Here is a 26,146-nt window from a genome sequence, read left to right as displayed (position 1 = left end):
TTGTCTACTAACAAACACAGCCAGTGTAAATAAATGTTGTAAACAAAGTGAAAAACAATCTCATATTTTCATGAACCAAAAAAGTTTACAGCTTTTTGATTAAAAACTCTAATCAAAAGGGGTTTGAATACTGAAGATTTTGTCTACAAAACAAAAGAGTAAGACTTTGCTTTAAACTCACGAACTCCTTATATGTTTTTCCATCCATCCTCAGTTGTCTTCTCCAAGAGTAAACTTAACAAACCTCCTGACTTTGATGTTTTCACCAAGAGTAGCCACCGTCTGCTTCACAAGATCCTTTACCAGAACGCTATCATCTTTAATGAAAGGCTGCTCAAGCAATGCCATTTCTCCCAGCCTCTTTGAGATCCTTCCTTCAACAATTTTCTCCTTTATGTTCTCTGGTTTCGACAAAAGATCCTCTCTCTGCATCTCCATCTCCTTTTCTTTCTGCTTTATCTCCTCTGGAATGTCCTCGATGGATACATATTGCACCTGCGTGTTCGTTCAAGTTTCATGTCAGCGACCACCACCAAGCTAGCCTATTGTTTCAGATGATATATAATTTCTTATCTTACCTGTGGATTAGCCACTGCTTGCATTGCAAGATCATCAACCAGTTCCTTGAACTTTTCACTTCTTCCCACGAAATCAGTCTCGCAGTTCACTTCTATGAGGACTCCAATGCGAGCATCGTGGATGTATGACCCGATTCTCCCTTCAGCTGCAAGCCTGCTTGATTTCTTATCAGCTGTTGAAAGACCTTTCTTTCTCAGGTACTCTTGTGCTTTCTCTAGATCTCCTCCTGTCTCCGCCAATGCCTTCTTGCAATCCATCATTCCTGCTCCTGTTTCTTCACGCAGCTGCTTCACAAGTCCAGCTGAAACCACTGCTGTTGGTGGACTGCAAAATCCCATTTCAAAATAGTGTTAAGTCTCTCTCTTTGTACACAACTTAATCAAGAAGAGAGAATATAATGTTTCACCACCTTGGAACAGCTTCCTTGGGCTCTTCAGCTTTTGGCTCTTCTTTCTCTGGTTCGGCTTTTGGTTTAGCTGCGGTTTGAGCAGCAACCTCAGCAGCAAAGTCCTGACTTTTCTTCTCAAGGCCTTCTCCCAGAGTGTACCTAATGAATCTCTTCACCTTGATGTTTTCTCCAATGGTTGCAATCCTCTGCTTCACAAGGTCCTTCACTATCACCTTATCGTCTTTAATGTATGGTTGCTCCAGCAATGCAAGTGCGTCTACCCTCTTCTTTATCCGACCTTCCACTATCTTCTCCCTTATCTGCTCCGGTTTCGACAGAAGATCTTCCTTTTGCATCTCTATCTCTTTCTCCTTCTTCACAATTTCTTCGGAAACATCTTCAGGTACAAGGTACTCTACTTGAGGGCACGCAGCCACCTATTATGTATCAAGTCAACTTGTGAGTTTCTCAGTGACAGAGCAAAGTAAAGAAAATGTTGTTAGTTCCAATCTTTGGAGTTTACCTGCATCGCCAGATCATCAACCAGTTCCTTGAAAATGTCACCGCGTGAGACAAAGTCTGTCTCGCAATTAACCTCCAAGAGGACACCGATTCTGCTGTCATGGATATACGAACCGATTCTCCCCTCGGCTGTGGCTCTGCTGGCTTTCTTGTCTGCGCTAGCTAGTCCCTTCTTGCGGAGGTACTCTTGAGCTTTCACCATATCGCCCTCGCTCTCCAAGAGTGCATTCTTGCAGTCCATCATTCCTGCTCCTGTTTCTTCTCTGAGTTGCTTCACTAAGGCCGGTGAAATGCCAGCTGCATCAGAGATAAATTTTCCCATTAGATCATGAAGCAGAGATCTAAAGAAGCTAAAGCAAAATAAATACCTTTGATGCCACTTTCCTCAGAAGAAGCTTCTGTGACTACAGGGGCAGGAGTCTCGGCTTCAGCAACAGGTACTTCGGCCACCACTTCCTCCTTCTTCTCAGCGTCTTCACTTGCTACATCTTCTGAAGGTGAAACTTCATCAGGTACGGTTTCAGCAACAGGTACTTCGGCCACCACTTCCTCCTTCTTCTCAACGTCTTCACTTAGTACAGCTTCTGAAGATGAAACTTCATCAGGTACAGTTTCAGCAACAGGTACTTCCTCTTTCTTCTCAACGACTTCACTTGCTACAGCTTCTGAAGGTGAAACTTCATCAGTGGCTGAACTTTGAGGAATGGAGTTCTCAGAAACTTCCTCTTCACCTGGTAACCAGTAGAAGAAACGGGTCAATGATATTAAGACACTAAACCAATGAACTGATTCAATATTAATTAAAGACAACTCAACCTACTTTTAGTTTCTGGAACTGGTGGAAGCTCAGGCGTTTCCACCTCCTCAACTTCAGTTACTGCAGCAACTGTTTCTGTCTCCTGCGAATCATCTTCAGCTTTGGTCTCAATCACTTCTTCACTTGTTTCTTCAGCTTTTTCAGAGGTGACAGATGCTTCAGCTTCTTCTGATTCCTTCACAGCCTCTACTGGTTTCTCAGCTTCTTCCTCCCTCTTGTCAAGAAACGCAGCAATCTCCTCGTTCTTACGGAAAGCAAGCACAAACGGATTCGTGGCTGTATGCACAACTCCTTGACTGAGTGTTTCATCAAACTTACCATCATCTTCCTCTTTCATCGTCAAAGTAACACGTCCCCTCGCTATCCTCAACACACGAACCTTGACCTCTTGTCCAGCTTGCAACGAAGACCCACCACCCATCATCATGCTTCCAATCCCATCATCTGCTTCCTCATTCGTAGGTAAGAACCCTTCTTCACCTTCACCAATCGTTATAAACGCTCCTGACCTCGTTAAGTTCTTCACCGTTCCATCCAACATCTGCCCTTTCACATACTTTGAGCTGAACCCATCTTCCTTCTTACCCCCTCCTCCTCCTTTTGAAGCATTCCTTTTCCCTCCTGGCCTCGGCTTATTATCACCACCACCACCACCGGGCTGGCGTTTAGGAGGATCGTCACTTGAACGCATAGTGAGAGAAATACGTTTAGCCTCAATGTCAGCTTCCACAAGCCTTACTTTCACCTCTTGCCCAATAGTGACAACACTCGCAACATCTTTAACAAAGGTGTCGCTCAGTTGAGAGACATGGACTAATCCATCAGTGAAAGCACCAAAGTCGATGAAAGCACCAAAGGGCTGGATGGCTCTTACTTTCCCAGTGAAGGTAGCACCAGAAACAAGCTCCTCGTTCTTCACCGCAGGCATCTCGCTCTTCCTTCCGGGTCTTGCTGTTGTTCCTCTTGACTGAGATGTCGTAGTAGTAGCAGCAGCAGTAGGAGCATCATCTGACTTGTCATTTGCATCGGTTTCCGCAACAGGAGGAGAGTCTTGTCCCTCTACAGCCGCGACGACATCAGTACCTGTGGTGGCTCTGCTACGATGAGGATGCAACACAAACTGCCTTCCATGAGTAGGAAACAGTTTAAGCGAAGTTGAAAGAGGAAGAACGAGTCTTTGAGTTGATGATGGTATCTGTTTGCTAGATTTGCGCGAGAAGCAACATTTGATGGAACAATCATTCTTCTTTACAGTAAAAGAGGCACCGGGAATGAGCCACGCTTTGCTGATAGAGGAAGGAGTAACCGTAGCCATCTTCACAGTGGCTAAAAAAACTGTCACCTACACATAAAACATTTACACACTTAATCAAAATTTCAAGCTTGATAAAGCAAACACAGAGACTGATATGAACAGAGTCTACTAGTCTAACTAAACAACTGACAATATCCATCTCCAATCAGCAAAAGCATGGCTCATTCCCGGAGCCGTGGAATGATTGCACAAAACAACAATGAAAGAAACCCATTTGAGCAAGTAAGAAAAGGAGCTACCTTTGGGTTCTCGCCCTTGCTCTGAGAATGAACTCTCCCAGAAAAAAAAAACTAAAGGGAGAGAAAAATCGCTACTTTCGCTGATAAGCTTAGAAGAGAAACGAGGGAAGAGGTGAGAGGATTTTAAAGCCTTATCTCCTTTTGTCTGTCTCTCTACAAAGATTACATACTCTGATAGATAGGTTGTCTTTTTCTTCTCTCTCCTCCTCCGCACCAATCAGCTCAAACTCCAAACTTGAGTCGATTCTGGGCTTTATAGCGAAGGCCCACCATGTTACTAAAATGAAAGCCCATAAAGTTTCTGAAGCTTGAGTCTTTGACTGAAACTGCTAAATTTTCTGAGCTAGTTATTGGTGAGGGACCAGACGACTATTCAACTTTGGTACAAAGACTTTTTTTTTTTTTTTTTGGTACAAAGACTTTACCTTATTTTTTTCAGACCATTAAATTATAAACATATGGTGAGATCATTCATCAGGAAGAAACAAGATTTACAAAATGATTAATATGTTTGTACTAGTGATTCTTCTTCTTCTTCTGCAGCTCTTTTCCAACAAAACAGTTTCTCAGAGTGAAGAAGGAGAGTTTGGCTTCAACGGTTATTTATACAACAGCTACGGAATTGCCAATCTTGACTCCAATGGCTTATTAACGCTCACAAACTTGACTAGCTACAAATCTGGTCAAGTTTTCTACAACTTACCGGTTCGGTTCAAGAACTCAAAAAAAAACGGTACAGCATCTTCCTTCTCCACCACCTTTGTTTTCGCTATAGTTCCAATATCTCAAGGCCAAGGAATGGCTTTTGTCATCTCTCCCACCAAAGGCTTGCCCTACAGCTCATCAGCACAACATCTAGGGCTCTTTAACTCGACCAACAACGGTGACCCCTCGAATCATATCGTAGCAGTTGAGTTTGATACCTTCCAAAACCAAGAGTTTGGTGACATAGATAGTAACCATGTCGGTATCGACATCAACGGCTTGCAATCAGAGATAGCTTCCACAGCAGGTTACTACAAAGAAGACGGTACTTTCAAAAACATGTCTCTTGCGAAAAGAAAGCCGATACAAGCATGGGTTGAGTATGATTCCTCAAAGAAACAGCTTAACGTCACGCTTCATCCTCCTCATCTCCCTAAGCCGAAGATCCCATTGCTTTCTCTAACCAAAGACTTGTCACCGTACCTCCTCGAGTCTATGTACGTTGGCTTCACTTCATCAAACGGCATGCTGCGTTCGTCTCAGTATATTCTAGGCTGGACATTCAAGCTTAATGGGGAAGCTTCGAACCTAGACATATCTCGTCTTCCAAAACTTCCTGATGACGACAATCAAGAAAGTGGTCTGAAAAGGATCTTGGCCATTAGTTTGAGTGTAACGGGTTTCGCTGTCCTCGTCTTCTTGGCCATTAGTTTTATGCTTTTCTTGAAGAGGAAGAAGTTAATGGAAGTTCTCGAAGATTGGGAGGTTCAGTTTGGTCCGCATAGGTTTGCTTACAAAGATCTTTACGTTGCCACAAAGGGTTTCAAGAACAGCGAGCTTCTTGGTAAAGGAGGGTTTGGAAAAGTTTATAAAGGTACATTGTTGACGTCTAAGATAGACATTGCGGTGAAGAAAGTTTCTCATGATTCAAGACAAGGGATGAGAGAGTTTGTAGCCGAGATCGCCACCATTGGGCGTCTCAGACATCATAATCTAGTTCGGCTTCTTGGTTACTGTAGACGCAAGGGGGAGCTTTACTTGGTCTACGACTGTATGCCAAAGGGGAGTCTTGATAAGTTTCTCTACCACAAACAAGGACATAGTCTAGACTGGTCACAAAGATTTAAGGTTATCAAAGATGTAGCTTCTGGTCTTTGCTATTTGCACGAACAATGGGTACAAGTTATCATTCACAGGGACATTAAGCCGGCAAACATTCTTCTTGATGAATCTATGAACGCGAAGCTGGGTGACTTTGGTCTTGCCAAGCTCTGTGATCACGGGATTGATCCGCAAACCTCTAACGTGGCGGGTACGTTTGGATACATCTCACCAGAACTCTCGAGAACGGGGAAGGCAAGCACAAGCTCTGATGTGTTCGCGTTTGGAGTGTTGATGTTAGAGATAGCTTGCGGCCGAAGACCCGTCTTGCCACGAGCATCTTCGCCGAGCCAGATGGTTCTTACGGATTGGGTGCTAGATTGTTGGGAAGATGAGATATTGCAAGTGGTTGATGAGAAGTTAAAACATGATGATACGTACCTTGAGGAGCAAATAGAACTGGTTCTGAAGCTGGGCTTGCTCTGTTCGCATCCGGTTGCAGCCATAAGACCGAGCATGTCGAGTGTCATCCAGTTCTTGGACGGTGTTGCTCAGCTGCCTCCTAACTTGTTTGACATTGTGAAAGCCAGAGAAATCGTTGGAGGCACTGAAACTTTTGGTGAAGCAGGCAAGTCTCTTGCGCAGTCCAGTTCGGTTACGGTGACGTTTACAGAACCTTTTACCTCACATGGTCGCTAAAACATCAAACCCAAAGAATCATACTTGTTCATGTCAACGTTGTGTTGTGTCTGCAAACTAGTGTGTAACTCTAGTTTGCCGAGTGTTTAAATCTACGATTATGTCTTTTTAGGGTGTGTTTCACTATATAAACGGTCGGTTGTAATAAAGGTGAGTTTTAATTTAGAAAAGGTTTTTCGTCTAGGTTTCAACTGGTTAAGGTTCAATCGGGACTGTGAAGCACGCATCGCAAGGAAATGAGGATGAAAACGAATTGTTATTTGAAGGAAAATCATACGACATAAGTCAAGATCCTAAGCAGAAGCAAATGTAACATAAGCAAAGTGTAGAGGAGGATGACGATATGATGATGATTTTACATGTAAAGGCCTTCAGGGACGCCTTCTTTCTTCTTGAACATAACCTTCTCTTTGGCTTTCTTGAAATCCGGATGAGTCACCTGAACACCACAATCAAAACATTAGAGTCCGTGGCTAGTAATTTCCCAAGTGGTATGGTTTGAACCGAATGGTTAAGACTATACCTTCATACGACGCTCCCTGAGAGCAAGAAGACCAGCCTCAGTGCAAATAGCCTTGATATCAGCTCCTGAGAACTCATCCTTCGTCATCACAAACTCTTCCAAGTTTACATCTTCCGACAGAGTCATCTTTGATGTGTGTATCTATTTTAAACAAAGACACACAAGTTCAATAAACAATAAACTTTTGAACAAGCGACCGATTTTGATTTCTCGGCATAAGTAATCAATTACCTGGAAGATGCGTCTTCTCGTTTTGATGTCTGGAAGTGGGAACTCGATCTTCCTATCAATACGTCCAGGTCGAAGAAGTGCAGGGTCAAGACTCTCGATTCTGTTTGTTGCAAGGATGACCTTTACGTCTCCTCTTGAATCGAATCCATCAAGCTGGTTCAGAAGTTCCAACATAGTCCTTTGGATCTCACGCTCACCTCCTGAGTTAGCATCATACCTGTTTTCATTTCAAGCTTAATCGGTTACTGTCTCTTAAGAACAACAGGTTATATCAAGTTAGTTGTGTTAATTTGACTTACCGCTTGGTACCAACAGCATCAATCTCGTCAATGAAGACTATTGAAGGTGAAAGGTCATCAGCAACTCTGAAAAGCTCCCTCACAAGCTTGGGACCATCTCCCAGATACTTCTGAATCAGTTCACTACCAACAACTCTCAAGAAAGTAGCTGATGTAGAGTTCGCCACCGCCTGAAACAAAACAAAGAGTAAGCGACCAAACTGCAGCAATTACATGTATGAGACCGACACAAAAAAAACATTGATTCATAAGATCTCAAATTTAGGTAAGCAGGACAAAAAATGTTTGGCCTTTTGCAAACATTTTTGCTTAGAGCATAGCCTCATATGTTTTTTAGCTAGGTAACAAGAAGAACTCTGTAGCAATCAGACTATAGATTCGTCTGAACAAGCTACAGAATGTAAATGAAACTTTAAACAAGAAACTAAGTTATACTCCTAACAGATACTAGTACTTGTTAGATTAAATGTATAAAGGCAAAACATTAGGAAGTCACTGAATGTAAATGAAATTTTAAACAGGAAGCACTCTGTTGCAACTACAGTGCGAGTGACTCTAAGTTCATATAAACAAGTCACTGAATGTAAATGAAACTTTAAATAAGAAACTAATCTATAATTTCTAACAGAAACTACCACTTCTGTAACTAAAGGTAGAAAGTTCAAACCTTAGCAAGCAGAGTCTTCCCAGTTCCAGGCTCACCATACAAAATCACACCCTTGGGAGGCTTAATACCAATATCCTCATACAACTCAGGATGAGTTAAAGGCAACTCAACAGCTTCCTTAATCTCCTGAATCTGAGCTTCTAAACCTCCAATATCAGCATACGACTCCAAAGGCGCCTTCTCAACTTTCATCACAGACACCATCGGATCCACTTCATCTTGCAGTATCCCAACAACAGACAGAACCTAAACCACAAAAACCCCCCAAAATTAAAAACAGATCTCACAATAATCACAAACAAAGATCCAATCTTTTTAAAAACCCTAATTTCACAATACAAGATCTAGTCTTTCTCAAAACCCTAATTTCAACAATACCTTATTATGCATCAAGATCGAGCAACCAGGCTCGAGCTGATCTTTATCAACGAAGGACAAGATCCCGACGTAGTACTCAGGCCCAACGGAGGACGACACGATGGCGTGATTCTCATCGATCAGCTCCTCGAGGTTCCCGACGCTCATCGGCGTCCCGCGGAGATCGTCGACCTTAGATCTATCTTCCTCCGCCTTCTCCTCCTGAGGCTTCAGCCTCTCCTGATTCGCCACGAACTCCTCCTCCATCAGGAGGTAGTCCTTGATCCGCTCCATCTTCAGCAGCCTGAGCTTGCACTTGGTGGAAGGAGTCACCGTCGGGAGCCGCGCCGCCGCCTCGGGGCCTTTTTGGCGACGCTGCTTCCTCCCGACGCGAGACGGTGGTGCCGCCGGCTCGAACTTCTTCTCTTTCTTATCGCCGCCATCGGGCTTCTTATCTCCCTGGCGATTCAAACCTCCGGATGGTCCTTGACCCATGATTGCTTTTGCTTCTGCGATAAGAGCTTTGCCTTTTGTGTTTCTCTCTTTGTACTGAGATTCTTGGCTTTGGGAAGAAGATATCTTTTTTATCTCGGTAATAATCAGATTTTGGGCCTATATATGTAGTAGGCCCATTAAAACAATCGGGCTTAATTGTGCTACATAAAAAGGCCCATAAGATTTGAAGTTTACCCTTTCCGAATCCTAACCAAACAAACCCTCGAGATACCACCACGAAGTTTACTTAAACCATTTAACAAATCTTTTATTATTGTTTATTGTTTGTTACATAATAGTAATACAAAAGATAATATAGTGTACTCTATATATATTTATAGATCACTGAATTAATATTGACTAGCAAGTGCACCAACTAGAGTGTTTTTTGAGGGAGCATCCCATTTATACATGAAATATTCTCCATGAAATTTCTTGTTGAGGACATAGACTCCCTCTTCTTTTGCGATCCACCTACATACATTAGGGTCCATTCCAGTACACGTACCATCTATAAAATCTTTGTCCGCACTCCGCAAGAAACGCATTAAAAACCACATGGTGTTTGTAATTTGGTCCCTGCAAAAACATAAGATACAAATCTGATCTATTTAATTTCTACTATATATTACATATGTCGAAAATGTATATATTACCTGCCATAGATCACACCAGTACAGAGTCTTTAGGTTGATAGTAAATTTAAATTGAAAATTTTCACCGATATTAAGATACGTAATCCGAAAATCATGACTTCCACACTCTTGCAATGAACCTTGAGTTTTTTGTTAAACCCTAGCTGATTTACGATTTCAACATTGAATTTTCTGAAGAGAGGAGGCATCAAATAAGAGTTTATAGAATAAAAGGAAAGGAGGACTAGAAAAAAACATAGCAAATATTTTCCCATCTTATTGTTTTTTTTTCTCAGATGTACCACAATCTATATATTACCATGTACAAATACGTATACAAAAAATACGTACCACTATATCTATACTAATAAAGTAGGCTTTTTTATCTCCTTAGGGGGAAAAATGCTATGTGGCATTTTCTTTTTAGTAATTAAAATATTTTCTCAATTTAAATTTAATGAATTTTGGTATTAATTGTGAAATAAATAGGGTGAGGGGAAGTTAAACTTTTCTTTTTAATAATTAAAATATTTCTCAACTTAAATTTAATGAATTTTGGTATTAATTGTGAAATAAATGGAGGGAATGGAGGTTAAACTTTTCTTAATACATGTCCAAGCGTTTATAAGAGTGTTTTGAATCTGACTCAGATCCGTAATTGAACTGATAAATCTGTGATCCAATAGAAATCGAGTTTGAGTTTTATTGCAGCACTGGTTGAACCAATAGATAATTTTTATTTTTACTATTTTTAGTTTAAGTTACATTTTGAAATTATTTTTTATATTCTAAATTTCTAATTAAAATTTTGAAATTTCAGTTTTAGCATCGTCTTCCTCTTCTTCTACATTACAATTTACGTTTGCAAAAAAAAGTGAGTCATGATTGTGCTTGAGCTGCACGTCCGTAAAACAGAATGAAGCACGATGAGACTTATTATTCTCTTATACTACAATTTACTTTGGCAAGAAAGGTGAGTAAATAATTTTTTTTATTTAATTTAATACAAATCATTACATTTTTAATTTACAGATAAAAAAAATCATATAATCATATGAATTACAAAACAGAGTTTGGATTGTTGAAGAAGAAAAACATGGCGAGATTGATTATAATAAATTAGAGAATGCTCTTACGAAAAAATATCCCAAAAATGATAAAGTGACAAATTTAGAAAAAAATTGTTGGTAAGTTTTAAAATTTAGAGAAAACCAAAATTAGTTGATGTGATCTGGTGTTAGTTTATTTTTGTTATTGACAATTTATTACAAAATGTTTTAATTCTGGTTTATTTTGGATTGGAAAATGTCTTGATTTTTTAGATATCATAATTCTTATGTTACAACTTTTTTAAATAGTCTAAACTATTTCTTAATATTTTATATGTACATTTAAAATTCTTAACTTTAGTTTTTATATATATTTGTTTTCATAGCTAATATATTATTATATAATAAAACTAATTTATTTATTAACCCGCAATTCATCTGCGGTTAATCCAATGATCCAGTGATTAGGTAAATCATTTGATTCAGTGTCCGGGTCGGGTTTCAAAACATTGGTTTATAGGATTTTTTGTATTTGATGTTGACGATGGAGAATATAACCTCTGCAATTCTCCTTCTTTAACGCAATCGACGTAATCATTCATATAATCAATTCAGAAATCACATTCATCCCACCATCTCCTATTGAATGCTTCTTTAGTTCCTGCTTTCTTAGTTTCATTGTATATGTATAGATAGTGTGAGAGTTCAGACGATATTCCCTTTACTTTTTTCAATTCAATCATTGTCGAATTTCCAGTTTCATTGCTCGGAGTTAAAGACAAATCAGTGTAGAGATGTTCAAACTAGGCTACAACAATTTAGCACGCTTGAAATGTTAAGAAAGAAGAAAGATATTGGGGTTGATATGTTGTTGATTAATGGGAAGGTACACCGATTTCTTATTTCAGTTTACCAGTTAATGATTGCTTACTTTTAAAGTAGCAGTTTTCTTATGCATCATCTCCTTTCTCAGTGGTCCTTCTACATGCGTTAATCAATTTTCTCAGGTATAACACTTTTAAACATTTCTTAAAAGAAAGCTCAGTCTATGACACGAGTATTTAAGATTCCAACTAAAAAAAACTTTTTTACGACTATTAAGTTTTTATTCTATTTTTATTAAATCGATTATTAACAACTACTTATGCTATTTTACTTTGAACTAAATAACTTCAAACAAAATAATATATTACGGTCGCTAATCATTATAAAAAGATCAGAAAATATTTTTTTTTACATATTTTTATTTTACATATTTTCTTTACTAAGATCATATAATAAATTATAAATTTAAGTAAGAAAAAAATATACAAATCCGGCGCGTAGCGCCGGAATATCACTAGTTTGTCCATACATTAAATATTTCTTTTTTTTTGTTCAAAACATTAAATATTTCTTTTTGGTAAATTACATTAAATAGTTTGTTGATCAAAGTTCATGCATTAAATACTTCGGCTCTATTTTTATTGCATTATGAATCATTCGATTAAAAAAAGCAAATCTAAAATGGTATTTGTATGCGGACGCATATTTGACATTAATTGGTTATTGCCTTACTGTTATAGCATTAGTTTCTTTGCTTTAAAAAATAGGCTGTAATTTTTTATTTGCTTTAATTTTAATTCATTTGCTGTAGATTTTTATTTTAAAAGATATTCACATTAGTTTCTTTGCTTTAAAACTAGGTTGTAATTTACTTTTATTTTTTTGCTTTAGCTTTAATTCATTTACTGTAGATTTATTTGGAAAGATATTCAAAGCATTTAATAAAATCTATAGAAATTTTGATTTATGAATATATTTTATTTTCTAATTTTTTGGCTGTATATTTATATGTCAAACCTAAAATATAATTGCTTTATAAAAATGCTTTAGAAAAAATGGTTGTTTAAATCATTTACACCACTATGTTTGTCTAAACAAATAGAAATTGGTAAACAAAGCAAAAAAAAAGGTATGAGTATGTTGTTGTTTGACTCGTAATTTTTTATTGCCTAGTAAAATATTTCCAATAGATGTTGGCTTTGGGAAGAAGAATTTTAATTTTTTTAATCAGATTTTGGGTCTATATATATGTCAGGCCCAAAGATAGAAATGGGCTTAATTGTGCTACGTAAAAATAGTCCATAAAATTTAAAGCTATCCTTCCGAAGTCTGACGAAAACCTTGATTAGCCCCGATCTTTTAACTAAGATTCTTAGTTTTAGATAACAGACGAATCTTAACTTTTTTTATTTTGAATAAAAGATATAAGAACGATGTCTTAGTCAAAAAAAATGTAAAAAAATGTCAAATCATAAATTAAAAACTCCAACTAAGAAATCAGGGTTAATGATAGAAGATTAGACCACCATGAAGATTTTTTTCTCCATGAAGTTTACGTAAACTGAAACCATGTAGTAATCTTTAATTATTATTTTTCTCTCTTTTTTTTTACATAGCACTAGTCGTACGATGTATATTTTATGTATTACGAAATTCATATTCACTCGCAAGCGCACCAGTTGACGTGTTTTTTGAGGGAGCATCCCATCTATACATGAAATATTCTCCCTGAAACTGCTTGTTGATGACATAGATTCCGTCTTCTTCTGCGATCCAACTACATACATTACGGTGCATTCCTGTACATGTACCATCTATAAAATCTTTGTCTGGAAGAAACGCATCAAAAACCACATGGTGTTTGTAATTTGGTCCCTGAAACATATAATTAGATATATTAGCGTAAGAGCTGCATTTACATATATGTCAAGAAAATGTATAAAACCGTTAAAACATCTCTCACCTGCCATAAATTGCACCAATACAGAGTAGTTAGGAGGATAGTAAATTGAAATTGAAATTTTTCGCCGCTATTAAGATATGTAATCGGAAAATCATGACTTCCGCTCTTGCAATGAACCTTTAACTTTTTGTTAAACCCTAACAGGTTTACAATTTCAACATTGAATTTTCTGAATAGAGGAGGCATCAACGAGTTCATAGAATCAAAGGAAATGAGGATAAGAAAAAAACTTAGTAAATATTTTCTCATTTTTGCTCAGATGTAAAACAAATGTTTGTGACAGAGTATGACAATAAATCTGTCACCCGTATATATACAGAAATATGAACGAGTATATTTGTCCATCCATTAAATACTTTGACTCTGTTTTATATTTGATGTAATATTATTGCCTAATAGGAGTGGTTGGTTGTTTTCACAGGTTTGACTAGTAAAGTATTTTCTGATTTCAGATTTACTCATATAAACTCTGAAAAGGATCAAATTCTACCTGCTTGAGATTTTGTTTAATATGGGGTCATACAACTTACTCATAAACAAAGTATTAATCGAGTTCGATAGAAGATACCTTTACTAACAAACAAAATTAAATTTATTATTAGTGGAAAAATATAAAAGCGCAGGGAAATTTATGAATAACTATTACTCAATTAGTATTTGTTTATGCATACATATCAACGAAGATTCATTCATTAATACAATTAGCAAAACGTTTTTCTTCACCACCCAGCTTCCCATTTCTCCAGTAATAAGTATTCACCAATGGCAGAGTTCCAAAGATAAAGCCCATCAGTTTTAGCGGCCCAAACGCATTGTTTCCAACCGCATCTATGGAACAAGATTACATCATCCCAAAACACTTTCACGTTCATATGACCATCATTTTTACTCAAGTAGCACCAAAACAATGTTGTGTGAAGCATATTCTCCCTAAAATTCCAAGAAAATTTATCTCCCAGACGCAGATTTTGCTCGCCTAAGTCGTCATCTTTAGATTTACAATGGATGAAGAGAGTTTCACTGGTGACTATACCGTTGACAACCGTGATTTGCCAGTCAGAAATCTTCGGGACTATGATGTCTCTGGTGGTCGTGCTGCTTGCCAAGACACGATCATGACTTGTTAAAAAAAGAGAAATAAAAATGGCTAGGAGAAACGTTTTGATGTAATTCATACTTTTATTTCTAATATTAATAAACATTTGTGAAGAGCTGTATTTTGTTGCTATGGTTTTATAGTGGAAGATCGAAACGGTAATTGACGTTTAATTAACTTGTGGACTCAGAAGTTATTGCACTGCATCAACGATTAAATCAATTACGTGATCATTCACGGGTTAACTGTCATTGAAGCTTAAAGGTCGGCTTGTCTAAAAAGTTAGCTTAAACTTGTGATTTGTTATCCAGTTAATTAGTATCATCGAAATCAGTAGTCGAACAAAATTAATTTATATAAGCTATAGTACAGTAGGATGTCAAAACTATAACTCTAATGTTTATAATGTAATTATGTCAAACAAGTTACTATCCTTGAGATTTCAGCATGGTGGGAATTTATTTCTAAGAAAAATAGTACTCCGTTTCATGAGCCTCCTTCAGTTAACTATATATTAGTCTTTGGTAAACATTTGATTTATTATTTATTTATTTGTTATTTAAATACAAAGTACCTTTAACGTTTTACGTTACCAAAAATGATTTCAGTTTTCTGCTTAAAAACAATAGCAAAATTAATCAACATAATTAAGTCCATAGTAGTGTCAATAGAACACAATAACACGAATCCTTAAATTTTCAGGAGAAAAAAAACATGAATGAATCCAAATATTCGAAGCAGTCTACATAGTGAAAGGTTTCGCATTATTCAAGTTTATATAGAAAAATAAAAACAAATCTAGACAGACAAAGATCGAGACGACTTCATCAATTAAATAGCTTTCGGGCGGCTGTACTTTTTGATATGCCACGTCGACGTCCACATAGGAAATTCGCGCCTTCTCCAGCCGCCACGCGTCCACTCTCTTTAAGCGCATCGTTTCATTAAAGAGATTCGTTTGTGGGCTTCGTCGTGTGTTATGTGCTGGGCCGTGAAGAATATAGATTTGTCTTGCCCGATAGAACATATATTCAACGTCGTCTTCCCTTTTCATGCGACGCCGACCGTACAGCGTTCTCTCTTCTTCCCATCGATTGTAACTGTCACAGTAAAGGCTTCGTGATCAATCATCTCTGTCCTCAAGAGTCACGAATCTAGATCTATAAATAAGGATCTTCGATTCTGTGAAATATATTCAGACTTTTGGCGTACTCATATCTTCTCTCGCCGACTTCAAATCGATGTTTTTCTAACATCGTCAAAGTCCAGATGCTAAGAATCCGGGAAGCACATAAGAAGGTAATTCCGGCAAAATAATTGTTTCTTAGTCCTTACTCTGATTATATATTTGATATCAGAACAAAAAAATATTGTTTTCATCAAATTTTGACAGTTGAAAGTTGAAACTGATGCAAAATTCATTTGTTTTCAACACATGTGTAAAGAAGTGTCAATGTAATTTGTCAGTGGGTTTGACGGGTTACAGCACTGAGAGCCTGAAGATTTAGACGGTAAATTCAAACGATGCAGATGGAGTGACTGAGATGAAATTAGAATCGCTGAAGCCTGAGGGATAACTTTTCCTTGGTGGTATGTTACTTCTGCCATATCTAATTTAAAATGCATTTTTGAATAACATATTTTTATTGTTTGATACTGAAATTGATTTATGGTGATGGCACTATGAGTTACTAGATGAGCTTGATCAATATTGGGTACCCTCAGTATACGGAAACAAGGTTAGTGAATGTTTTCTATGTGTTTAGATACAGAGGAATAAGGGTATCATGCGAAAGGACCATCAAAAGTTCTCAAGAAAGTTAAGGAAAAGGTAAAAGAAGATGAAGAATGTTCTTACTAAACATCGACATGGTCGTGAGCATGATCGTAGAGAACAACACATCCCCGACGATCACGATCTTGACGAGGAAGATGCTGAAGTATGTTCATTCCTTACCTTACTGCACGTTCTCTACCAGTTACGTTTTGGTATTTACGGTTTATTGGATTCGTGTCGACAGCATGATGAAAAGCTCATCACATTCAGGAGATAGTTCCTCCAGGCACAAAGGCTTTTCCTGCCGTGGCTACTTCCCCCACTAAAGTCTCTGAGCCAATCAAAGCAGGGAAACCAGTACGAGGCCCCAATACCTCTCACGGACACGAAGCTCTGCCTCATCATGCAAGACCCTTAGGTGTGTCGGAAAAATAAGAAAAAGAAGTGTTCCTAAAATGACGACGTATAACATGCCCGTGTCTTCGCTCACTCTGACAGAAGATGCCACTAGAACGTTTGTTCTTGGTGAATAACTTAGACTATGAACAATTTAGAGTCAACATCGAGAGATACAGAGGATTGTAGGAAGGGACGGCTGCTCAGGTCTTGGTGGGATGTCGAATTATCAGTCCAACGTCATGTTTGCCACCGGAAAAAGTATAGCTTTTTTACCTATGTTTTATGGTTCTAAATAAGGGTTTTCTTTGATCCATGTTGTTTCTTTACCTTAGCTGGTGGAGAAGTTGGAAGAGCACAGCTCTTGCGCGGAGGAAAGGAAAATGTGATGATATTCAACTAAGCTCCTGGAAGAGATAGGGATATAGTACAAGAAGAATGAAGCGAGTGCTTTTTTTACCTGAGTGGCTTTTGTTTTCAAGATAAAAAGTATTTTATCCATCTGATTTTTTTTTAGTTTTTGAAACGTAGGCGCCGTCATTATTGGTGGAAAGTGAAAGACCGCAAACAATGCAAACGACTTCTAATGGCAACCGTTCGGATTGGAAAGTGTGTTTCACCGTCAAATAAACACCAGTTATTGACTTGCATAGAGCTTGAGGCTGAGATGAAAAGGTCAAAGCTTGAATTCAGGCAAACCATGGACATGTATGTTTAGCTTCCAAAGAAGCATTAAGAGGTGGAAATATAGGTGTGAAGGAGAGGTAGTTGGTGATGACTAAGCTCATCTTACTTCATCTAATACTTTTAAGTTGAAGTAGTTGTCGAATTTAAATATATGTGTGAAGGAAAATAGTTGATGATGACTAAAGTCAGGCAAACCATGGACATGTATGGCCTAGCTTCCTAGACACGTTTTCTAGGATTAAGTATAATGTTGTTACAGTTGTTTATCGAGTGAGCAAACCAAAACCAAAACCAAAACCAAATAAAAATGTGTGTTCCAAAAATGTTTACAAACAATGTTCTTTCTATTTTTACTAATACATGAAAATGTTTTTAACTGATATAAATAATAAATTTATAATTATGTTTGTAAAAAATATCTTTTATGAGGTCATTACTAAAAATAATTTTCTAAAAATTAACCTTTTAGAAAAAATATTCAATATCATATATAACTTACAATTAAACAATAATAAAATAAATAGTGAAAGTTGTTATAAAATAGTTAAAATTGATGTTACATATAATTGTAAAATAAAATAAGCATTTCAAAAAAAAAATATATTAAAATTGTTTTTAATGGTAAACAAGTATATATTTGTAAGTATTGTAACAGAAAATGTAAGGTTATTGTATTTAATTTAGTATAATTTTTAAAATGCTAAAATAAGAAACTCAATCATGATTTTAATATTGATATGAAATATATATATACTTGCATAGTCAAACAAAAAAATAATGTAAAACAGCCGGATAAAAAAAAAACAATACAAAATTAGATAACTTATGTTAAAGTCCTAATAAAACAGACTTTGAATTTTTATAACAAAACTAATCAACGGATAAAATGGTAAAATTAAAAAAAAATCATTTCAACAAAAAGCAAATATTAAAAAAAATATATAATAAAATAAATTTCTGCGTATAGCACAAACTTACCCTAGAATAAAAAAAATCATGTCAAACAAATATTCATGTAATTTTTAAACTTATATGAATATTTTTAATTAGTAACAATCATTATTAAATATTTACTCTGATTAATTAATTGTTTACTCTGGAAAATAGAGAATAATGAAGATTATTGTTACTTTAATTCAAAACAACCATGATTATTAACAATAACAATAAAATCCCAAAATTTTATTAATTATTTATTTGTTTTTAGTCCAATTTTTTATTTATTTGTTTATAATATTATTTTTAAACTACAATGTTTTTGTTGCCGTTATTGTAAAAATAAATACACTGTTTTTTTCAAACAAAAAAAAACTTAATATAAATTCATATAATTATTTTTAATAGTAACTTCCCGCTCGCAGGGCGGACAGACCTTAGTCTAATATATACAAATTACAATTTATTTTTTAAATTTTTTATTTATTATTATTTGATTACACTATATCCACAAATAAAGTAAATCTAAAATAAACGATTGTGGATCTAATTCATAAAGTTCAGTAACAGCTATAAAGCCTACAATATCACATCTTATCCTCATATCATGAGTGACTAATCTTGGACATGGTTATATTTTCTTTGATTCGGGTTAAACTCAAACCCCTAAAAACAACATACAATTAGATATGACGGTGAACCTCCCTTGTAGATGACTGCTTGTAGGTGTGTCTCATACTATTCATATAAAATTGAGATCAAGACAAGATCAAAGGAAATATTTCTTGTGTTGTTTGTACTCTTCCCGTATTAGCGTATTCACTAGCCTCATACAAAAGTAGCACAACTAACATAACCGAACCGGTTGGGTATTCCCAATTGACATCCCTAGACACACTCATATGGTGTATTTAGACGATGAATTTTTCTGTTTTATATTTTTAAATTATTTGACAGAATTGTTTGGATATGATTGCTTGACGGTAGAAATCCCAAAGACTATGATATGAAATAATACAAAATCATAATTTCTGTAAAAAGTTGTCGGTGAAGTTTACATTTCTCAGTTTTCATCATATACAAAGAAATATCCATGAGTTAATATTCACCTGCAACACAACGTGTAATAGACCAGGTTCCCAGCCTAACGCATTCTGTAAAGAAGAGAAAGAGTAAATGCACAAAACCAATCTTGCAAACAGTATTTTGGAATATGCAACGTCAGCTCTGCCTAAGTTTGACTGTTTTTGGTCAGGTTCCCTTCTGATTCCATAGCTTGGAACGTATTTATTTCGACTTTAATACGTTGTCACCTAACTATCACAAACACGAAAATTGTAGATCGAATATGTAAGTGTTGTTCGATAAGTACATCGTTTCCACCCTATACAATTACTTGTTACATCTACTAAATCATGCTTTTTTAATTATGTATAGTGCTTTCATGTTTCCTATCTAATTACTTGTTACATCTATTAAATGTCATATAAAACGAAAATCCCATTTCATTATTAAACTTTTGCATCCGGTTTTTGTTTATTAACTTCTTTTCTTTGTATTTTAGTTGAACTTCAATTAACTCGAGGTGCGTTCCAAACACATTTGTATATAGAGATTGCTTATATTATAATTTATAAGTCTATAAATAGAGTTTACGATAAAAAAAAGTAGTCATAGATGTTGACAAACTTATTAAGTGACACACTGGAAGTTAAATAGAATTTGAAATTGGACCAAGCCACGACACGACAAAGACACGAGTCTGATTCTAAAAAGCCACGACACGAATTTGAAATTGGACACCATCACACCATAGTAACTTAAAACGCACGTAAACAGCTAATGAAATTTTGAAAAAAAAGACATGACTATTATTGTAGCTCTGACATCATCTTAAGCTAGACCTAGCTCAAGGACCTTTACGAATCCTTAAACCAAAATTAACAACTCAACTACTCAAGGGAAATGAACTCCTCCGGTACTTCCTCCACCGACTCCGGAACCAACACCACTGCCTAGTCCACCGCCTATCCCGTTTCCTAAGCCACCGCCTATCCCATTTCCTAAGCCACCGCCTAATCCTCCACCAACACCACCAAGTCCACCAAAACCAAGGTTACCACCGGGACCAGCCACACCTCCACCGACGCCACCGAAAGGTAAACCGTTGTCTCCGATGCCGGAGTACCCGCCACCGTATCCGAGGTAGTTCTTCTGGTCAGAGAGTCCACCTGGGATGTTTCTTGCTCCAGAAGCAAAAGCTGAGGCTAGGGCAAGAACCAAGAAGAGAGTGAGAAAACACTTTGCCATAATCTCAAAGTGGTAAAGAACGGTAATATTGATAACAGGAAAGTAGACAAGATTTGAGTTATTATGTTTATTGCTTTGCCGATAATCTGGGAGATATCATGGGTCCTTTTAAAGGCCCCGAGTGACCCCATACAAAAAAATGACCGGTGAAGATAGTTATTGCCAATGTAAATGCTTCATACCAAACGCTCTGATGTCAAATTTAAGTTTATTTACATTCTGAAAGTGACTGGTGGTGAAGGGTAAGTAACTAACGTTCCGCCACGGATGTGTAAGCGGTTGAGCCAGTCAAAGCAATCAGATAAAGTTGTTAAAATTTGGAACGATATTTTGGACGGTAAAATATAGAAATTAGAGAATTGTAACACTATTCTCTAAGGCTTTTAATTAGCTTTTATCAAGCGACCAAACATCTTTAAAATAATCCTGTCCTGGTTTCCTTTTCGGGAATAATGTCCAAGGATGATTCCTGCATTCAAAGTAACACCTGGTGAAAATGATTTTCTTAAGAACTAGATAGTCTCTATCGAATGATTTCGTTTTGTAGATCTGTTGTATTAGCTACGTACCCACGTTTAATACGTGGTGCATAGTGCATACAGTTTGATGTTTGATCGAAGAAGGAAAATAATTGGTAGAGTCTCCAATTTTGTAAACAAGTGGTTTCAACTTTCTACACTTTCGTTTTGAGGGATACATGAAAAGTTGTTTCAAAAAAATAGGTACATGAAAAGTAAATTAAAATCATTTTCGTGGTTAAAAAAAATCATTTTCTTGAATTATTTAAACGATAAGTAGTCCAGCTACTTAGTAAATGTATATAGTTCGTTTAGAGATAGCTAGCTTCAGCTTCAAAAGATGCTTCTCTTTCAGAACTACACATTTACTCTTTAGCCTATTGGTGGTTGTAACTAATTTGTTATCCCTTATTGGAATTAAACGGTAAATATGTGTATATATATACATACATATTGTAATAATTAAAACACATGAACATGGTCACGATTGAGCTTCCACCGTATAGACCCTACAAAACATTTCAAGCAGTTTATTATACTCCAGTCATCAGTATAGATACTACACCGACGGTATTCGAGAGTCTTAACTCTCTAGTAATCTCTTGATTTTTGAACCGGTGCATACAACTTCATTTAGAAAACTGTTAAATTGTTTGAGTTAGATTTCGTTTTTTTAACAAGTAACAATATTTGATGTCCACTGTTTTTTTTTTGGTAGCACGTTTGACTCATAAGCTTACTTTGTAACCTTAATCTCCTATTTTTTATAACATATTGCCATTATATGAATATCTTGGATCGCAAGCAGGCAAACACCGTTGTGCTACACGAAAACACACACACTCTATTTATTGATAGCACAAGGTTTCTCACAAGTACTAATAAATAACAAACAGCATGAAAAATGAAAAAAACATAAACATAAACATAAGTACATAACATCGGGGAAAAACTTACAACATGATAGGATGGATACAAATATTAATACTTATGAACCCTTCGATCGATCTTTTGTTTATAGAGAGAAGAAAAAAACGCTTCTATCCTATTAAAAGTGAAGTACAAATGGGAAATAACCCTCACTTCTTCTCAGTATTTACGTTAGAATGCCACTGCTTATAACTAAAGAGATTTGTTTAGTTATCCAACTCATCTTACACAAGTTTCATTAACAAAGACAGCCCATTCCGTTTTTTTTCAACTTTAGTGGGCCACGTTTTTTTTTAAATTAAATTCTTAGATTCTCAATTCCTTATATCTAACTATCTTTAACCAGCTATAATCTGTAACCATTTTGAACAAAAAAAAAAATCTGTAACCATAAATGTGTTTTCTAAATGTATACTATTAAATTAAAAGGATATTGTAACAAATGTTTTCTAAAGAAATAATCATATACCAGAATTTGTTTATTGCATAATATATTCCCATGAAACACCAGCCGGTTTGTCAAATTTCGTTGAGATTAGAAATCATTTGGTTACCTTATTTATTAAATAATTTAATTATCGATCAATATTACTCCATAATTAGATTTACGAAGATGTTGTCTAACAAACATGATAACTAAATTTCCAAACATAAAATCAAGATTATCACCTATCAATTAAAATAATATATACCGGGTAATATCAATTCAAAATTGTTAACAAATCAACTATATCTATATTATTAAAACTAAAGTACAAATTAGATTTGTTTGAAAACATAGATAACAATTTTTAAAAGATATTTGTTTGGAAACTTAGATAGCAATTTAAAAAAATGAGGTTTATTTGGAAACATAAATAACAATATAAAAATGATATAATATTGTTTGAAAACATAACTAACAGTATATTAAGAAAAGAATGAATTTATGTTATTAAAAAATTGAAAATCTATTATATTACGATAAATTATCTATTTAGGTCAATTTTAAAATAGCTAATCTAATAATCTAAAAATATCATTTCTCTAAAACAATCATAAAACAAAATTTAAACTTTATATATATTTCAATTCAAAATAATAATTTAAAATTGATTTATATCACAAATTGATTCAAAATATACAATATATTCAAAATTAGATTTTTACTAAAATATTTTTAATAGCCATTATTAAAAAAGTTTTCAATATATAAAAGAAAAATACAATACAAAATCAAATTTCATATACCAACCTAAATTATGATTTATATATTTCACATTAAATTTTTAAAATATAATATATGTGATTGTTTATATGACAGTACGTATAAAATACTATTAATTATATATTTGTTCTGTTTTAAAGGAAAAAAATAGATTGTAAATTAGGGGTGGGCGTTCGGGTAATCATTCGGCTTTGGTTTGGGTCTTTTTGGGTTTCGGATTTCCAGAATCAAAGATTTCAGTCCCATTCAGATATTTCTAAATTTTGGTTCGGATTCGATTCGGATTTTTACAGGTTTGTTCGGGTTCGCATATCCCATTTAAATTATTTTTAAAATTTGATATATACTTTAAATTTCTCAAAATATATAAACAAAATAATATCTAACATATAAATTTGAATAACATATGTCATAATACCTAAACTTAACATATAAATTAATTTTATTTAAATATTCAGATAGAGAAACAATAATTATTAAATATTTTTGGTATTTTGAGTATACTTTAACTATTTTAGATATTTACATTTGACTATTTATAAACCAAATTAAAGTACCATATATATTCTGGATGTTTTTATATAAATTAAATCTAAAAATAATATATATAAGTATATAAATCTATTTCAAATATATTTGGGTATCTGAAATATTTCGATTCGGATCGGATTCCGTTTCAGTTCTTCAAATACCAAAATTTTGATATTTAATCAATTTTGGTTCGGGTTTAGTACTTATTTTTCGGATTTGATTTTTTCCAACTCTAATATTAACATGAAAACAACATATTTTATAAAAGAATACACCCGCACAGGCGTGCGGGTAAAAATCTAGTTTATCATTAAGGCTCAAGGATGCGTGAGACCACCGCAGTCGCTTCCACCGCCAATTCCTCCTAAACCACCAACTCCGCCCAGACCGCCTACACCGCCGAGCCCACCTACACCACCACCAAGACCTGAACCACCACCAATTCCACCTATTCCACCACCGAGACCTGAACCACCGCCGAGACCACCTACACCTCCTAAGCCACCAATTCCCCCTCCTACTCCACCTACAGGAAGAACTCCGGCTACACCACCGACTCCACCAGCTACACCACCAAGACCTGCTCCGACACCACCAACACCACCAACTCCAGCAGCTCCACCGATGCCAGCAAACGCAACAAAGTTCTTTTGGTCGTCAAGGCCAGCTCCGACATTCTTGGCCGGGGCCGGTCTTGTGGCAGTGACGGATTGAGCCACAGTAAGAACAACGAGGAACACGGCTAAACACCTTATTGTCATCTCTTGTTAATCTTTTTGTACCTTAACTTTATTGTGTACTTTGTAAGTAGGGAGTATGTAGTGAAGAATGCATGATACATTGGGAGTTTATATAGGAGAATGAACGGTCAATACTAGGGTTATCAAATGACACTTGGAGACAGATTGTAAATGAATGTTGGACCATCTCATCTCTTATTTGTTCGATGCAGATCCCTCCACGTTTACAGTTACTTTCTACTATTCTATATATGTATATATACAGTGATGATTAGGGTTATAACTTATAAACTGACAAATGGGGCAGATAAGCTATAAAGTTCTTCTTTAGAAATAACTAAATAAGTATTTCGTGTTGGTTTTTCGTAGCGTCAAAATCTAGAGTAATATATTTTACCACCACAATCTTTTTCTAGCTCGCATTTGTTTTTATTGAAATTAACGATGTACTTTTGCATCATTACTTATTTACTTGTACGCAGATTAGACTTGACATTAAAGAGTTATAATCAATCTCACATAAACGTCCGCAGTTATAAACTCTTGATTCCAAATGTGTATATACTCAATGAAATTAATATGCATACAAAAATGTAGATATAAAACGAAAATGTATATAAAATAGTAGTTTATAATGTACTACATAGTACAAGGTTTTCTATATACAATACAAGTGAAATAAATGTGAGCATGCAGGGCATGTGGCTGCACCCAAAGCCCAAAGTTAGTAGAGAGCATGTAAATGCATTGAACTTACAGTTGGAAGACAAAAAAAATATTAATATGGAGATTAACAAAAGAAATAAATCCGTAAATTAGTATTTCTCAAACAAGATTGATGTAATATTATTATTAATACAATGATTTAGTTATTAAACTAGGAGTATATGAGAAGAATCAATATATGACTACATGTTTACACACCCAAACAAGTGGAACATAAAATGGCCAGTGGAAAATAAATGCTCACGAGATTTCGATCAGTAGCAATAACTCTAGCCAACGCATAATATTAAGAATGATAGCCTGAAGCCAGTAAAATAGTTGTTCTTCGGGCTTTACTATAGTTCACTTACTTCACCTCTATAATGTTCTTTTGTCCTCACATGATGAGATTTTTCATATAAGTTTATCTCTTCTCTTGGAATTATTCTGCTTATAAAGTTTACATGAAGCTTCAATCCAAAATTACTTTTTTTGATTTGATTCGGTTCTATTTGATCTGTTTGGAGCTAATGCTGTCAAATCGACACCAAATTTTATATCTTCGGTGTGAATGGGTCACCGTTCCTTTAAACATTCTCCGATCAATGGGACAAAGCTTAATAATACACAAACTTAAGTTTCACAGTAAAATCTCATGTAATGTAATTTAGTTTTACCAAAAAAAAAGAATCTTATGTAATGTAACTTTAAAGCATATGATTCTGTAAATTATTTAAAATGAAGTTAGTGAATAGCTATTATTATTATATATTAATTGTAAATTACAATATGAATATCATATGATCTCAACAACACTAATTTACAATATTAATTTACTTTCATAGGTTGGGATTGAATTATTCACGAAGCTTGTTTCATATAAACTTTACTCAATATAAAATCA

At 35.4% G+C, this 26,146-nt stretch overlaps 8 protein-coding genes and 1 long non-coding RNA gene across 10 annotated transcripts; 2 read left to right on the top strand and 7 right to left on the bottom strand.

Moving 5' to 3' along the window:
- Positions 1-48: 48 nt before the first annotated feature.
- Positions 49-4,018, bottom strand: LOC108842723 (polyprotein of EF-Ts, chloroplastic). The gene is made up of 7 exons (XM_018615722.2): positions 3,861-4,018; positions 2,310-3,648; positions 1,858-2,220; positions 1,491-1,786; positions 989-1,404; positions 579-903; positions 49-495 (listed from the first exon to the last, which is right to left on the bottom strand). The coding sequence occupies exons 2-7, from the start codon at positions 3,619-3,621 to the stop codon at positions 211-213; spliced, it is 2,997 nt and encodes a 998-aa protein (XP_018471224.1). The 5' UTR covers positions 3,622-3,648; positions 3,861-4,018; the 3' UTR covers positions 49-210.
- Positions 4,019-4,297: 279 nt separating this feature from the next.
- On the top strand, positions 4,298-6,535 carry LOC108842951 (L-type lectin-domain containing receptor kinase V.9). The gene has a single exon (XM_018616013.2). The coding sequence runs from the start codon at positions 4,359-4,361 to the stop codon at positions 6,363-6,365; it is 2,007 nt and encodes a 668-aa protein (XP_018471515.1). The 5' UTR covers positions 4,298-4,358; the 3' UTR covers positions 6,366-6,535.
- A 67-nt stretch (positions 6,536-6,602) lies between these two features.
- On the bottom strand, positions 6,603-9,012 carry LOC108842952 (26S proteasome regulatory subunit 4 homolog A). The gene is made up of 6 exons (XM_018616014.2): positions 8,464-9,012; positions 8,086-8,331; positions 7,419-7,588; positions 7,120-7,336; positions 6,889-7,029; positions 6,603-6,804 (listed from the first exon to the last, which is right to left on the bottom strand). Exons 1-6 carry the CDS (start codon positions 8,935-8,937, stop codon positions 6,721-6,723), a joined length of 1,332 nt encoding a protein of 443 aa, XP_018471516.1. The 5' UTR covers positions 8,938-9,012; the 3' UTR covers positions 6,603-6,720.
- A 275-nt stretch (positions 9,013-9,287) lies between these two features.
- Positions 9,288-9,847, bottom strand: LOC108839528 (S-protein homolog 21). The gene is given in 4 exon segments (XM_057003329.1): positions 9,288-9,473; positions 9,475-9,516; positions 9,594-9,695; positions 9,698-9,847. Coding segments are annotated over 4 exon segments (480 nt in total).
- A 3,237-nt stretch (positions 9,848-13,084) lies between these two features.
- Positions 13,085-13,658, bottom strand: LOC130508708 (S-protein homolog 21-like). The gene is made up of 2 exons (XM_057004351.1): positions 13,410-13,658; positions 13,085-13,321 (listed from the first exon to the last, which is right to left on the bottom strand). The coding sequence occupies exons 1-2, from the start codon at positions 13,656-13,658 to the stop codon at positions 13,085-13,087; spliced, it is 486 nt and encodes a 161-aa protein (XP_056860331.1).
- Positions 13,659-14,128: 470 nt separating this feature from the next.
- On the bottom strand, positions 14,129-14,590 carry LOC108841669 (S-protein homolog 74). The gene has a single exon (XM_018614429.2). It carries the CDS (start codon positions 14,582-14,584, stop codon positions 14,129-14,131), a length of 456 nt encoding a protein of 151 aa, XP_018469931.1. The 5' UTR covers positions 14,585-14,590.
- A 966-nt stretch (positions 14,591-15,556) lies between these two features.
- LOC130502940 (uncharacterized) lies at positions 15,557-17,649 on the top strand. 2 transcript variants are annotated; one of them, XR_008940548.1, is made up of 5 exons: positions 15,557-15,804; positions 15,973-16,095; positions 16,272-16,445; positions 16,527-16,939; positions 17,014-17,649. It is a non-coding gene; the product is annotated as an uncharacterized LOC130502940 (long non-coding RNA). The 2 variants fall into 2 exon arrangements; XR_008940542.1 differs by having other exon boundaries at positions 15,951-16,095.
- A 2,326-nt stretch (positions 17,650-19,975) lies between these two features.
- LOC108834622 (glycine-rich cell wall structural protein) lies at positions 19,976-20,709 on the bottom strand. Its single transcript, XM_018607949.2, has one exon. It carries the CDS (start codon positions 20,609-20,611, stop codon positions 20,258-20,260), a length of 354 nt encoding a protein of 117 aa, XP_018463451.1. The 5' UTR covers positions 20,612-20,709; the 3' UTR covers positions 19,976-20,257.
- A 1,244-nt stretch (positions 20,710-21,953) lies between these two features.
- Positions 21,954-24,633, bottom strand: LOC130508774 (glycine-rich protein 23-like). Its single transcript, XM_057004442.1, has 2 exons — positions 24,102-24,633; positions 21,954-22,169 (listed from the first exon to the last, which is right to left on the bottom strand). The coding sequence occupies exon 1, from the start codon at positions 24,556-24,558 to the stop codon at positions 24,115-24,117; it is 444 nt and encodes a 147-aa protein (XP_056860422.1). The 5' UTR covers positions 24,559-24,633; the 3' UTR covers positions 21,954-22,169; positions 24,102-24,114.
- Between the last annotated feature and the right edge of the window lie 1,513 nt (positions 24,634-26,146).

This window comes from Raphanus sativus, chromosome 2 (genome assembly GCF_000801105.2).
Source record: "Raphanus sativus cultivar WK10039 chromosome 2, ASM80110v3, whole genome shotgun sequence".
Lineage (NCBI taxonomy): Eukaryota > Viridiplantae > Streptophyta > Magnoliopsida > Brassicales > Brassicaceae > Raphanus > Raphanus sativus.
The sequence above is the reverse complement of the archived record's forward strand: the minus strand, read 5'-3'. Positions and strand labels throughout refer to the sequence as shown.

Coding starts and splice junctions, on each gene's coding strand:
- LOC130508708 (XM_057004351.1), bottom strand. CDS start 13,658: ATGAGAAAATATTTACTAAGTTTTTTTCTTATCCTCATTTCCTTTGAT. Junction 13,322..13,409: donor ATTGGTGCAATTTATGGCAG/GTGAGAGATGTT, acceptor TATATGTTTCAG/GGACCAAATTACAAACACCA.
- LOC108842952 (XM_018616014.2), bottom strand. CDS start 8,937: ATGGGTCAAGGACCATCCGGAGGTTTGAATCGCCAGGGAGATAAGAAG. Junction 7,589..8,085: donor GGAAGACTCTGCTTGCTAAG/GTTTGAACTTTC, acceptor GTTTTGTTTCAG/GCGGTGGCGAACTCTACATC. Junction 7,337..7,418: donor GATGCTGTTGGTACCAAGCG/GTAAGTCAAATT, acceptor AAATGAAAACAG/GTATGATGCTAACTCAGGAG.
- LOC108842951 (XM_018616013.2), top strand. CDS start 4,359: ATGATTAATATGTTTGTACTAGTGATTCTTCTTCTTCTTCTGCAGCTC.
- LOC130508774 (XM_057004442.1), bottom strand. CDS start 24,558: ATGACAATAAGGTGTTTAGCCGTGTTCCTCGTTGTTCTTACTGTGGCT.
- LOC108842723 (XM_018615722.2), bottom strand. CDS start 3,621: ATGGCTACGGTTACTCCTTCCTCTATCAGCAAAGCGTGGCTCATTCCC. Junction 2,221..2,309: donor ACCAGTTCCAGAAACTAAAA/GTAGGTTGAGTT, acceptor ACTGGTTACCAG/GTGAAGAGGAAGTTTCTGAG. Junction 904..988: donor CCCAAGGAAGCTGTTCCAAG/GTGGTGAAACAT, acceptor GGGATTTTGCAG/TCCACCAACAGCAGTGGTTT.
- LOC108834622 (XM_018607949.2), bottom strand. CDS start 20,611: ATGGCAAAGTGTTTTCTCACTCTCTTCTTGGTTCTTGCCCTAGCCTCA.
- LOC108841669 (XM_018614429.2), bottom strand. CDS start 14,584: ATGAATTACATCAAAACGTTTCTCCTAGCCATTTTTATTTCTCTTTTT.